This window comes from Euprymna scolopes, chromosome 18 (genome assembly GCF_053919585.1).
Source record: "Euprymna scolopes isolate OS-2025 chromosome 18, ASM5391958v1, whole genome shotgun sequence".
Classification (NCBI taxonomy): Eukaryota; Metazoa; Mollusca; class Cephalopoda; order Sepiida; family Sepiolidae; genus Euprymna; species Euprymna scolopes.
Window position 1 is genome coordinate 32,587,367 of NC_136499.1, and position 14,336 is coordinate 32,601,702.

The 14,336-nt window shown below is 37.9% G+C and overlaps 1 protein-coding gene across 2 annotated transcripts in view; it reads right to left on the reverse strand.

The window, feature by feature from the left end:
• LOC145297574 (uncharacterized) overlaps nt 1-2,662 on the reverse strand; it is a 123,512-nt gene extending 120,850 nt beyond the window's left edge. Inside the window, exon 1 of one of the 2 annotated variants that reach the window (XM_080143589.1) lies at nt 1,733-2,662. In XM_080143589.1, coding sequence (XP_079999715.1) covers nt 1,733-1,820 — 88 coding nt within the window. In that variant the 5' untranslated portion in view covers nt 1,821-2,662. The remainder of the gene's footprint in view (nt 1-1,732) is intronic. The other variant, XM_080143590.1, reaches the window with a different exon arrangement.
• Nucleotides 2,663-14,336: the final 11,674 nt, after the last annotated feature.

The following is a 14,336-nucleotide window of genomic DNA, read 5'->3' on the forward strand; positions in this document are numbered from 1 at the left end:
AGATAGATATATATATGCATATATAAATAGATAGATAGATATGCATATATACATAGATAGGTATATGTGCATATATATATACATATATAAATATATATACATATATATATAGATATATATAGATATAGATATATATAGATATATATATATATATATACAGATATATATATAAATATATGTAGATGCATATATAGAGATATAGATATATATATAGATAGATATATAGATACATATATAGATATATATGCATATATAGAGATATCTATAGATATATATACATATATAGAGATATCTATAGGTATATATATATATATGATTATTGCAACACCTTATCAGACGTGTGCCAATCCCTCAGACACTTAAAGTCCATGAGCCTCAAAATGATTTCCATTGCCACAGGACCATTTTAATAGACAAATGCCGGAGGTAGTATCTATACACAGATGATGTTACAGAGTTTTAGCTTTGTACGACAGCTAAGTCTGTCTCTCGGTTCAAAATGTTGAGATCCAGCAAGTGCAAGATAGCCAGCAACAAGTTTAACTGCAGACCCGCTTAATGCGGGTACTGGTCTCCTGCTGTATGTTTTTTTAAATCAGAGATTTGTTTCTCCTAGAAAGGTTGCCTTCACCACGGCTTACGGGAGCCCTTTCCACCCAACACACACATACACACACACGGTGTTAGTTGGCCGTTGACCCCGAAAAAGGGTTCATTCGACCTTTAGAAGGTCTTGTTTTTAATCCTTCATGGAGACTAAACTGGTTCCCCCACCAGACTTGTTTGGTGAGGAGGGTGGCTAGTCTCCCTGAAGGATTAAAAACAAGATCCTTTCTAGGAGAAGCAAATCTCCGATTTAAAAAAACATCTAGCGTGGGACCAGTACCCGCATTAAGCTGGTCTGCAGTTTAATTTGTTTCTGGCTATCTTGCTCTTGCTTGTTGCTGGATCACAACATTTTGAACCGAGTGAAAGACTTAGCTGTCGTACAAAGCTAAGACTCTGTAACACCATCTTTGTATAGATACTCCCTCAGGTATTTAGGCTCATGGACTGTGTCTGAGGGAGTGGCACTCGTCTGACAAGACGTTGCAATCATCATATATATATATATATATATACATACATATATATATATATATATATATATATATATATATATATAGAGAGAGAGAGAGAGAGAGAGAGAGAGAGAGAATACTAACAACCACTTCTGTAAGGTCTGACGAGGCTGTTAGATCGTAAAGATGGTTCAACATCTGAAACATATGTAACCAAACAGATAAAACGGTAATAAAAAAAAATAAAACACATATTTGCTCTGCAATAGTATTGAGTACTCTCTTCAGGTTTTTACTAATTACCAGTTCTACTATATATATATATATATATATATATATATATATATATATATATATATATATATATAGTAAAGGTACAGAATAGTTAACAACAGTCCATCTCGCCATCCTCATGATATATCTCTTTTTATTATAACGTTATCATTTATTTAGAAAACCATTCTAAACATGAGAAAGTGGCTTTGTTAACTATTCTGACCTCCCACCTATTGATGGGCCGGTTTATTAACAGCGTTATTATTTAGAAGTGCAAGTGCATTGTAAAAACGTGGGTGAGAGACTTTGTTAACTATTCTGCACATTTACCAAAATTATTGAAACAGAAAAGTAGAAAATATGATTTTTTTTTTTTTTTTTTTTTTTTTACTTACCTGGACAGAATATGGAAAGCCCAATAACACAGATAATGCCAATTATACGAGGAGAAGGTTTCCAGTTTTTTTCGTTAGAATTATCCATTTTTGAAGGAATGCTGGTGAGATGACACTTTTAATAATAATAATGTTTAAAAAAATGATAATTTATCAATAATTTTCTCTGTGTGTGTGTGTGTGTGTGTGTTTTTTTAGCGCAACTTTCGGGATATCAGAGTTATAAATCAATTACTACTTTTTTATTTTTAATTGAAACAATTTTTTATGCAAAATTAAAAACTTGGAAGTTTTCTGGCTTTCAATAAATTTATTTCTAAATAAAGTTAACTCACTTGATATTGAGCAAAGTTGTTTTTCCTCCTTTTTTTTCTTTTTTTTTTTTTTCTATTGCTTTTTTCTTTTCAAACCTCTACAACTCATTGATGAATAAAGTAAAGATATGTGCGCACGTATGCCTGTATGAATGCGCGCATGTGTGTGTTAACTACAATTTCAAAACATTGTTGTTGTTCGATGCTGTTTAACCAACGCGACGTCGCAACCATCAACAAACTCACAGAGCGGCATGTCGTCTGTAATACGAAAAAAAAAAAAATAAACAAACAAACGAATAAAAATTCTAAAGTGCGTTAATGTGATTTCCCAACAAGTGATGATGATGGCGAATGATTGTTAAAAATGGGTTATGTTTGATTGAAATCGTGAGCGATCCGCGACCCGACAACGAACCCAACCGGACGGGCACTAAGCAGTGGAGTGGAGTGCGTGTTTTTTTTTTTTTTTTTTTTTTTTTTTTTTTTTATACCGTCGATAGTTTTAATGACAAGTCTCAAGTTAGTAGTAGCATAAAAAATATCTTACTTTTTTTTTTATGTGACATACACAATGCTCACTCCTTCCGTCCTCATCAACAAACAGTGTTAGAATAAAATAAAATAAAAAAGAAAAGAAAAGAAAAAGAAAATGGAAGGAATGTAATACGGTAGTCAGTGAGTTTTCTTTTCTTCTTCTTTTGTCGTTTCGGTTGGGAGGGTTTGAGTAGAGTGTGTGAAAAAAAAAATAAAGGTAAGTATAGGGAGAAAGAAGGAAAAGGACATACTCACAGGTTGAGGTGTTTTTAACCCTTGTACAACCGCACGTGTCCCTACTAACTTGCCTCCCCACGAAGGCAGAGTGAGACACAAGATTGTTTTTTTTTTTTTTTTTTTTTTTTTAATGTGGAGAAAATCCAGCTCTCTTAAAACGAAGCACTTTGGATGGCGCCAAAAAAAATAAAATAATATAAAATAATAAAAATAATTACCCCGGTCTAGAAACACCTATCTTTCACCGACCGAAAACAGAAAAAAATATAAAGCGCAATAACAAAATAGATAGCAGTGTTGACGTCGACATTACAGTCTAGGCCATTGCTGCAATGGTTTGTTCTCTGTTGGCTGAGGTGTATGGTCCTGTGCAGTCCTAGGAGGTTCACCTTCCTAAGTTTTACATTCTCACCCTTTCAGAAGGGTTACTTTATTGCTAATCGCCTGGGGCATCCCTACCAAAGAATGCCGATGAGGATTCCCCGGGCATTTTTGCAGGCCAGTAAAACTTTTTTGTTACAGATAGTCTAGTACTCAGTGGGACTTAAGCTGCTGGCAGCTTTTGGGGAGACTTACATACCTTTTTTAAGGTGATGGTCTCCCTATTGTTGCGGGTCAGGATATAAATATCCTAACTCGCTACAAAAGAAAATAATGAAACGAATGGAAAGAAGGAAACAAAACTCAATTGCTGGATAAAATAAAGATGTTGTTTATTTTCTGTTGAAAAATGAATGTTTTAGGTGTAACTCGTGTTCATGTCCGCGCGTGGAAAGAGGAGTGAGTAATGTAGTGGAAAGAGAAATGGCAGCCCAGCGTGTAGAAAAAGAAAAAGATAGAGGGTTGAAATCAGTAAAGCTGCACGCACATGTTGGTACTTGTCCACGTGGAAATGTTTTCAGGCCACTAGCTGTGGACGTGAACTTGTCTGGTTGATGGACCAAAGCAAAAGGGAAAAAAGAGTGAGAAAGTCAATCCAGTTCATGGAGATAGAAAACGTATGTGTGCGTACATGTGAGTACATGTGTGTACGTTAGTGTGTGTGTATATGCACGTGAATGTGAGTGTATGTACGCGAACGTGAATATATGTACGTGTGTGTACGTGCACGTGTATGTTTGTGTGCGCGTATGTATATGACAAGAAATATGGTTTGAGATGTGAACGCATGTTTTTGTGCGAGACTAGAAAAGGCTCACACACTATTTTCAAATCAGCGGGTCTCTGTCAGGTACTAGGCTGACAAAAGGGGATGAATCAGGTAGCCGAATCGCCCACCTTGGGAAATGCTCCAAGCTCAGAATCTGTTGGGGGTGGGGTCACACTCAGTGACACTCAATATCCATTGTTATGCCTGAAGGCAGAGTTCCAGGAGCTCCATATGTCACACCCAATGACATACATGTTCTGGGAACACTTTTTGCCACGCCCAGAAGCATAGTTCCAGGAGAGAGTATTGCCATGCCCTGAGGCACTGAAGTTCCGGGAAAATCTGCCACGTCCGGAGGCACTGAAGTTTTGGAAGAATCTGCCATGTCCAGAGGGGGCACTGAAGTTTTGGAAGAATCTGCCATGTTCGGAGGGGGCACTGAAGTTCCAGGGAAGTCTGCCACACACCTGGAGGCAGTAGAGTTCCAGGAGGACTATTTGTCACACCTGGAGGTAATTTTGTTCCAGGGAACACGTCTTTTACCATTAAGCCAGAGGTCTCGTTTAGAGACTCTCTGAACTCTTGGGCTATGCCGGGGCATGGGACGGTAGCTGTAAGCCAAGAGCAAAAGAAAGTGTGGACAAAATAGGTAAAAGAGAGTCCAAGTGTTGTGCAAACTGAATGGGAAAAAGTCAAAGGAGCCGAGACAAAAAAGACAAAGAAGAATAGGAAACCATGGTGGGTAATAGATGAGGGGGAGAGGCCAACCATGAAGTCCTAATCAGTAACAAATAGTCTGTAAAAATCATCCGAAGTAATTAGAAAATTGAGATTGTTAGAGCAATTAGTATCGGATGGGTGCTTCTCGGGAGGGTCAAAGAGGACAGAGACAAAGGACCAACATATGGAAGAATGGCCAACCCTCGTAATTATGGATTTCCCAATACCAGAAACACAGAAGATGCCAAAAAGGGACATTCCCCAAAAAGGAGAAAGACAAGCATAAACTGGGGTCCTTAGGCAATGTCCCTAAAATTCTATAAATATCTCTTTCGGGTGAAATACCAGTGATACATGTAGAGAAACATCATAAAAATAATTCTAGGCCCGATGGCGTGGATCCAAGAGAGATCTGTATCGTTAGTGACATTGGATGGAAAGAGCAGGGACCTTATGGGGGTCTTGAAGGACAAAATGATAGAGATGCTAGGGGAGATGAAATACCGGCCCAATACAAAGCACAGCACAGTTATGCCATGTGGGATCTCCTCCTGCCAAACAAGGAAGAAGCGGAAAAAGTGGTAAAGAGACATCACATGGAAGAATATTAGGTTAAAACCAGAGTACCAATCAAAAAGAAGTATGGTGGTCACAATCCTCGAGGTTCCCTGTTTTATCAGTTATGAACAGATTGGGGTAATTCTGTCACAATATGGAGAAGTAGAGGGAGTGAATCTGGTTCAGAGGCCCAAGAAACCTCATGACCAGAGACTATAAAATCCAGATAAGAGTGGACTGGAAGGGATTCAACAAAATCCCGGCACAGCTTAATTGCGAGGGTTGGTCAATGTCAGTAATTATGGAGAGAAGGAAGCCACATTGTTGGCAATGCCAGAAACTCGGATACATGTCCAAAACATGACCCCCCCCCAAAAAAAAACCCTGGGAAAGACAGTAGAACAGGCGGCTCCAAGAAGGATGGAGGAAGAGAAGAAAACAACAGAGAAAGAAGCCACAACCTGGAGTAAGATCGTTTCCAAAAAGGGGGGTAAAAAGAGGCAGCTCCTCAAACAACAGCAAGGTTGATGGCAATAGCGGCTAAGAAAATGCCCAGGATAATCTCTTTGGAGTTGGAAGAGGAGAGTGAGCAGGTAAGGACAAGGCCAAACGATAAGAGGGAAAAGAAGAAAGAAAAGGAAGAAGAAATGAAAACAGATGATAATGCAGAACTTCCATCACAATCCCAGTTGCATACTCCCACACAGGAGGAAGTTCAACCTACCCTTCTCCTACTCAACACTCCCATGGAGGAGCCCGAAGAGATTCCAGTAACAGAAAAAAAGGGGAAAACTCTCATTACAGCCACAAGAGAGGAGAAAACTAGAAAATTCCCATTTTGGCCAGGCAAGAGAATTTGTGGATAGCAGTCAGGTAATTGGGAGCCTCAAAGAGAGACAGAGGAGGTAGGTAAAAGTAGACAGGAAGGAAGTGACAAATCCCAGGGACTTTAAGGACACCCCAAAAATCATCACATTTGTCAGGATGAATAGAGGAGGGAGAGCAAAAGCCCTGTGGAGGATGCTGGGAGCCAGGAAAAAAGCATTTCCTAGCCTGAAATTAGAGGACAGGGAGCACCGATCATTAAACAACGTAGCTGTCAAATGCAAAGAGAGAGTTCCACTTTACATTCACCTCTCTTTATTTAGTGCATTGAAGTTAACTTTTCCCCTGGACATAGGAGGTCTATAAGGAGATGGACGGATTACATCCGATCTGCTCACTGGCAGTCTCAGCCAGGTCTATGGACACTAGTTAGGTAGAGAACGACAATGAACTTGAACCTAGCTAGTTTGAACATGAGGGGCATAAGATCTTGAAGTAAGGCTGCTCGCGTGGCCCTTGAGATAGGAGATCCATTTCATTTTGTACGGGGATTGCAGTGTACTGACGGACAACTTTGACATCTACTCAGCATATGGCAATCTTCATAGTTGTAGGGTATCTGTGCTAGTCAGTCACACCCTATCTGCCATAGTAAGCGTAGTTCACATGGATTCTTGGAGAAGGCTGGTCATGGTCGATGTTGCCATTAAAAGTGGTAAGTTTTGGATCATTCCAGTTTACGTGCCCAATATCGTTAGCGAAAGGGTTTTCTTTTTTCGGTGTGTGGAGGTGTTTCTCTCGGGTCCGGAGTGGATAGTTTTAATGGGGACTAGAATGCCATCCTAATAAGGTGGGGGGAGGGATAGGGGGATAGGGAGATAGGGGGGAGGATAGGTGTGAAAGCGGTCTGTCTGACCTGATGGCCTCATGCAATCTTGTTGACAGGTTTCATCTGGATAAGGCTATTAGTGTGGCCTTCTGTCTGAGTACTTACCTAGACAGAATGTTAGTTAGAAGGGGCGATGTAGATTTTCTACCTTGCTCCACGTTCCACTGGTTAGGTCCTTCAATAATGGCCTGTTTTAAGTTAGGCGATAGACCTCCCTACTGGAGATGATTGACTTTTGGGACAGCTAACATCACTAATTCAATAGGTGTTAGTGGGGGCGATTATCAGGAGTAGCTGGTGCGTTAAGCTTAAGGCCACAATTAGATCTTTTAGCTTGTAGTATAGCCAATGCCTCACTGTAGCTATGACTCAGATGAAAAAGCATGTAGAAATAGGTTGACCTGGGCAGTGGTTGGGGGATCATCTAGAGGAAGTGTTAGTTAAGGGGGGTCTCAATCACTTGGCTAGCAAGCAATAGGAAGGTCAAGTAGTTAGGACTAACGAAGCTGTTAATGTTGACGTTTTTAAGTGTAAGGCAGCTTTACACCATGGCTCTGACGGGTACATTCGAAAAGTGAAAAACCTAGAAGGATGTACTGTATTGTATTGACTCACAAGATTTGTGGAGGGTTTTGTGAGTATTTGGAGGAGCACTTCACCCAACTACCAGATTCCATGGCCAGCAAGTTGGCAACTATTCAGCTGGCTCACCCCGCCTTATTTTAGCCTGAGCTTCTATCTGTGATGGGATGGTTACGGAGTATGAGATCATTACTGTGTTGATGTAACAGATCTCCAGGACTCGATGGTCTGCACTATGAGCTGTATTTGAGGCTGTCACCCACGTTTGTTTATCTTCTGAAGGATGTGTTTAACCACTGATTTGTTCAGGTATCCCTTCCGGTACAGGTTACAAAGGAGTGGTTACATTACTAAAAAAAAAAAAGATCGGCATGGTGGGGAGAATTTAGATGACTACAGGCCTATCACTTTGCTAAACACAGAGTTAAAGATTTTGGCACGAGTTCTTGCAAATCGACTGCATGTTGTCCGCTTATGCCAATGATATCACTGTGCATGTGTGAAGCCATAACGACATTGATGCGGTGACTAAGACACTCAGTGATTATGAAAACGTCACAGGGGCCATTGTCAACCATAATAAGTTCGCTGGTCTACGGTTGGGAGCCTGGTCGATGATTATCACACTTCCAGGTGATTTCAGCTGGTCAGATGGCTAAGTTCATATCCTCAGCGTTTGCTTCAGACCAGGCCTTCAGCTGGAAAAGAATTGGTCAGAGGTAGAGGCTAAGGTTGAATCGTCTATAGGGACTTGGGTTCGAAGGAAATTACAAGCCTTTTGTAGTTGTCATTAACAAAATACATTTTTTTAATGTAACAAATATTTTTAAAGATAAGAGAAAAAATAAGACAAAGTGCTGGAGAATTTAAGCAAAGTCTCATGAATAAAGGCAAAGCGACAATAAACAAAATGGAGGCAAAATATAAAAAAGGAGCAAATGAAAACCCAGACCCGAAAAGTATATTAATTTAGTCAAGTTTTATTGAAAGAAATAAATACTGAATTGCTTTTATTTTTTAATGCAGGGATTAACAATTAACCTTAAGTATCAATAGTAAAAAGATAACAATATAGAACATACAAAAAAGAGGTCTCTGATTGAGAGACTAATTCTGGAATTAATTCTATTGAATGGAATGACAAAGTTAAATTTATCGTCCAAATGATAATGACAGATAAAACGGTAAAATATACATTGTCCCTTTTAAAATAATCGTACAAAAATAGTCTTACTTGATTTGCAAAACTTGAAAGAAAAGAAGCATGCAAAAAGAGGTCTTTAAAAATTTTTTTCCTTTTTTCTCAGTTTTTTTCTTGAGAGGCACTCTCACAATCTTCTAGAACTTTCAGGTTTTAATGTTTTTGTTTTCGTTTTCTTTTAAAATGAAAATGTTCTGATGAGAAGGGAATTTCAGTAGAAATGTCTTCCAGGACGGTCTCTTTCTTTGAGAAAATGTGCGCAGATAAACTGCCTGTCTTGTCTCATTGGCCGAAAAATATGTCAAAAACCAAACAGTTCTTCCATTAGCCCTTTGAGACTAATAGTTTCCCAGCTGGTAAAACCTTGTTGCTTTTTAATTAACTGGAAATGAAATTAACGTTTTTCCCTAAAAGAGAAAGATCCACAACATAATATTTAACGTCAAAAACTTTTTTCTTGATGGAGTTATGGTCAGCTAGCACCCTTCCCAGAAACTATCGACACTCAAACTGAGGAAAATGGGCAAAGCTCTTCCTCCCTCATTCCCCCCCCCCGCTCCTGACAGGGCAAGCAGATGTGACTGTGGGGGGGGGGTTAATGATGATGATGATGATGCCAGGTTAAGAAGTGTTGGCATTCTACTTAACAAAAGCAAAAAGGGCTTAATCCCACCCTACCTCCTGGCACAGCTTGATGGCTGCTAGGATTTAAAAAAAAAATTCCCAAAACATTCACAGAGTTTGTGCGCTATGATACCCATTCACTTTTTTGAACCAAAAGCTCTAATTCCTGGAGGCCAGTGTTCTTCTCCCAAAAAAAGAGAACAGAATGTATGAAAGAAGAAAAGGAAACCTGATTAACATCAATAAACTCATATTTATTTAGAACTAGCAGTATCCGCTAACTGGCGTTGCCTGGTGGAAGTGTGCTTGAAAAAAGTTAAAGTATGTTTGTTGTTGTTGTTGTTGTTGTTGTTGTTGCTGCCCAACCCCCAACCTCGGAATAGACACACCCAACTCCTCATGGTAGGAATAGCTATTGGAATGTCAAGAACGGGTTGAAAGAGTTGGTAAGGGTATTGAGCAACCCCCCAGCCTTTAAAAAAAATTAAAAAATAGCAGTGAGGGGAGGAAAAAGAAAAAAATTAGACGCAGTAGGCAGCTTGCATGGAGAAGGGGGGGGGGAACAAACAAAAAATATAAATTTAGCCGTTGAAGCTGTGGTAATGTTGATTGGTTATTTATCAGCCTCTGTGACTAAAAATAGTTTGTCTCAAAGTTTTATTAAGAAGTAGAAATTTATTTAAGAACGAAAACATGAAATCCTATCCTAAAGGAATGAAACAAAACTTCTTCCGTGTATTTATCATTTATTAATTTTTTTTTTTAATTACTGCAATACTTGGTTTCAATTATTTCACTTATCACCGTAAAAAAAAAAAAAAAATAAAACCAAAATAAAAATAAATCCCCTAAACAAATGAAGGATTTTTTCATTTCATTTCGATAATAAAAAATAAATAAATAAAAAGCAAAAAAAAATAAAGCAAATGAAACTGTTTTAATTCGCTAATGAAAAAAAACTGAGGTAAATAGAGAAAACAAACATGAAATGTTACATGTACTGAAAATAAGGAAACACCCGTTGCCTAGGTGTGTAGAGGTGGTGTATTAAGGATATTGAGCAAGGGCAAGGCGTAAAAAAAAAGGGCATAGAGAAATAAAAATAGATAAAAACAGGAAAATAAATAAGAAGCGAATGAAAAAAATCATATAAATGACCCTATTTAAATGTTAAAACTTAAAAAAAAAAAGACAATCCATTACATTTGCTGGAATGTGAAACCCGTAGATTACAACGTGGCCCCTATATCCTCTGGTCCAGGGCGATGTAATCAAAATAACCCTGTGTTTTTTTTTTTTTAGTCAAACCAAATCGAGAAAGAACACTGGATATGCATGCGTGGTTGCCAAAGTCTGTTAAAAAGGAATGATTTTCTGCGACCCTGTTGAATTTGTTGTGTTTTTAATAACGAAAATAAGGAAACTCGTTTGCATACATTTATAAATAATGGATCCCCATTTCCAAAAAAATAAATAAAAAATAACAGAAATGTGGATTCTTAAGTAATTTTTAATGCTTTTTAGTTGGTTAAAATGTAATTGGATTTATGTAGCTGTAACATACCATATCACTTACTGCTAAATCAAAGGAAAAGGAACCGCCCCTTCCTGGGTAAATCTTTTCATGTAAATGTAAGTATCAGTGGTTCATAGTTATTCTGTTAAAATTCGTTATGGAGAACGTCTTTTTATCGTTTACTAGGAGATTTTTTTTTTTTTTTTTTTTTTACATAGGCATCACCACATTATCAAGGCCAAGAGGCCACTCAAGGATAAGGGCTAAAGAGTGTACAGTAGAAATTGGACAATATAGTAATCATTAGTAATGAAAATTTGGTAAATTTGATAACTTATATGGAACGGCTCATCAAGAACTTATTTACGTTAGACTTGAACACAACTATATTGTAGTCAGCCGGAAAACGGAAGACAATTCCACAGGCGTGCAGTTCTAAGAAAGAAGCTTTGTTCATGGAATCAACGTTTAGGTTTAGGCACAGATAAAGAGTGGGGGGAATTATTGATAGTGTTTACAGCTAGACGAGTGTTTCTTGTGAAAGTTTGGCGAGGGGGGAACCATAGATTGAAGCTCAGTTGAACACTTTCCATGAAAATAACGATACATCAGAGACAAACTCGCAACATCTCTTCTGTGAGATAGAGGTTGCAAGGAGGAGAAAAGGACATCTCCTACGAGGCTACGAAGTCTATTTTGAACTCTATCAAGGCAGGACAAGTCCTTTCTAGCAGCTCCTGCCCATATGTGGCAACAGTATTCCATCCTTGGACGTACCTGGCTCTTATATAGATAGAGAATAGCATCAGCAGTGAGATATTTACCGGATCGATAGAAAGATCCCACCATTTTTCCAGCGGCCTTCGCAACAGATTTGATGTACGTGTTCCATTTAAGATCAGGAGTAATGGTCAAGCCCAGAAGCTTGTCAAAACTTGAGGCCTCCTGAAGACGAGAGCCATTCATTTCAATTGATGCCAGATGTGGATTAGAATGTTGATGATGTAAAGAGAGAAGCTTAAGACGCTGAAGCTGTATATGATATAAAGAAAGCTGTGATGCAACTGCTTTGATTTAACAATATTTAAATAATGTAAATCCAAGTAATGGGAAACGGTATGTGTAACTTTAAAGTAAATGTTTTCCTTTTCTCTTTGTGAAACTCAATCATGTTCTATGAAGTATAAAAGCAATAATTTTCCTCTACAAAACAACCAACCCAAACCAAACCAAACTCCATAAATAAATATTTAAATATTTATTTATAAAGATAAAAAGAAATTGAAATATAAAAACTTTTACCAAAAATACTGGATTCGGCATTAAATAATTCTAAAGCTGGTTGATATACCATAAAACAAAATAACCAAACTAGTTAACCATAGACGATAATGTAGCTACTTCTTGCTCCTTTCCTTAAGAAAAAAAAAAAAAAAAAAAAAAAAAAAAACGTATATCAAAATAGTGCGTGGTTTAATTTAAAATGTGGACATTTTTTATTTCTTATCGCTGCAAAAAAAAAAAAAAATAAAATAAACAGTCGTAAAGAAATACCACCTACTTTCAGAGTTAGCACCTTTAAAGTAGCCCTTTTCGTGATAAAATATGTCTACTTTAATTATTCTTGATCTATGCTAATTTAAGCTAATTATTTATCAGTAAACCATTCAGGTTTTGATTCCACTAAAAGGAAGCAGCTCATTAGAATTCCGATGGCTTGCAAAATTTCACATAAAAGGACAAAAAAAAAAAAAAAAGAAAGAAATCAAGAAGACAATATATCTTTTATTGTAAAATTATACATAAAAATTCAGGTGAAACTTAAGGCCTACCCATTTTGCTAATTTACAAAAAAAAAAAAAGAAAAAAAAAAAAAAGAATGACGATGATGTAATTCCGTAAGGAAATTAATGAAACTTCTGTTCTACAGCCCTGCAACAAGCACTGCCAATCCTCAGCTTAAACGTTCTCTTTCAGCGGGCAAAAATTCAACTACAAACACATATTCTTTTTCCCCACTGAAAATCGAGTGCTCAAGCTTCAAAGCTGGTAGCACTTAAATTTTCTTCTTTATTGCTACTGTATGTAAAACATTTAATCTGCCTTTATATTTTAAACCACAACAAACAAGACCATAAACTGGCACCTCACCAAATAAGTAAACAGGGTCAAGGAGGATGGAAAGACTGAGGAGGGAAAGCACTAGCCAAACCTCTGCTGGATGTGTGCAAAGAGGACTGAAAGCTTGGAGAGGCTTATTGCCACCAAAATTCCAGTGAAGATCAATGGTCGCTACCAACGAGAATTCAATGATAAGCGACTGTTGCAATAACACAAATTCTTTCGCAAAGATTATCGAAAGAGGTGGAGAGTACTGGAAATCTGGGGAGACTAGTTGTCACTCAAACTCCAGAGAACACCACAAGTTGTTTTCAAAGAGAAATCTTTGATGACCTGTGTGATTACTCCTAGTGAAGAAGAAGAAGAATATAGAAGGAATACTACATGAATCAAGAGTAACTGAAATTGCAAGAACTCTTATAAACTATGCTGTTCTGCTCCCCCAAAAAGAAAAAGGAGCATCAACCTCGGCTGATAAAGGAGGATGGAAAAGGCAAGGAGGGAGAACACTAATCAGTCTAAAGCACATCCTATCAATGCCAGCGTTCCTCAACCCTCTTCCGGATCTTCATCAATAATCTCCCAAGTCACATTCAAAGTTGTTTTGTTGACTTTTATGCAGATGAGACAACCGTCTATGGCAGCACTTTGAAGAACATTAATACCCACACTGTTTCTTTCTCTTCCTACCTGGAGCACAAAATGCAATAGGGAAAAGGGTGGCTGGTTACAGTAATACAATTGGAAACAAGTTTGTTTCCTTTCACTACCAATGCTCGAGTTCTCAGTTTACCCCAATCAAAATGAAAGGATTTCTCCTTTTGGAAATCACTTGCTTTGGTAAGTTTCTAGGAGTGACCTTCAGTTCAGACCTCAAATGGAAGAATTAATATAATTCTTCCATTTGAGGTCTGAACTGAAGGTCACTAGGATTGCCGGGAAAATGGTGGTACCTTTCTACCACTTCAAAAAGTTATACGTATAAGCCAAAAATGTCCGAAGATGCACGTCTAAGCAGATGTTCTCAAGAGCATCATTTCTTGCTTTGACAGAATGCAAAATCGATTTTTAAATCTAGTCGAAGATATCCTCTTCTTTTCCCTGTATGATGTGCAGGATTACAACGTCATAATTTGCCCATCCGCACATATGCGGTAAAAGGAACTACGTTACGCTTCACGCGCAGTGATACAACAAACTGGAATGTTCTAGAACATGTGTATATCAGATTTTGCCTGTAAAAATCAAACCAGTCCAGGATACAGTTCTATGAGTAAAGATCACCACTGCCTGTCCTTATTGGAACGTTAAATTCACCCAACATGACTTT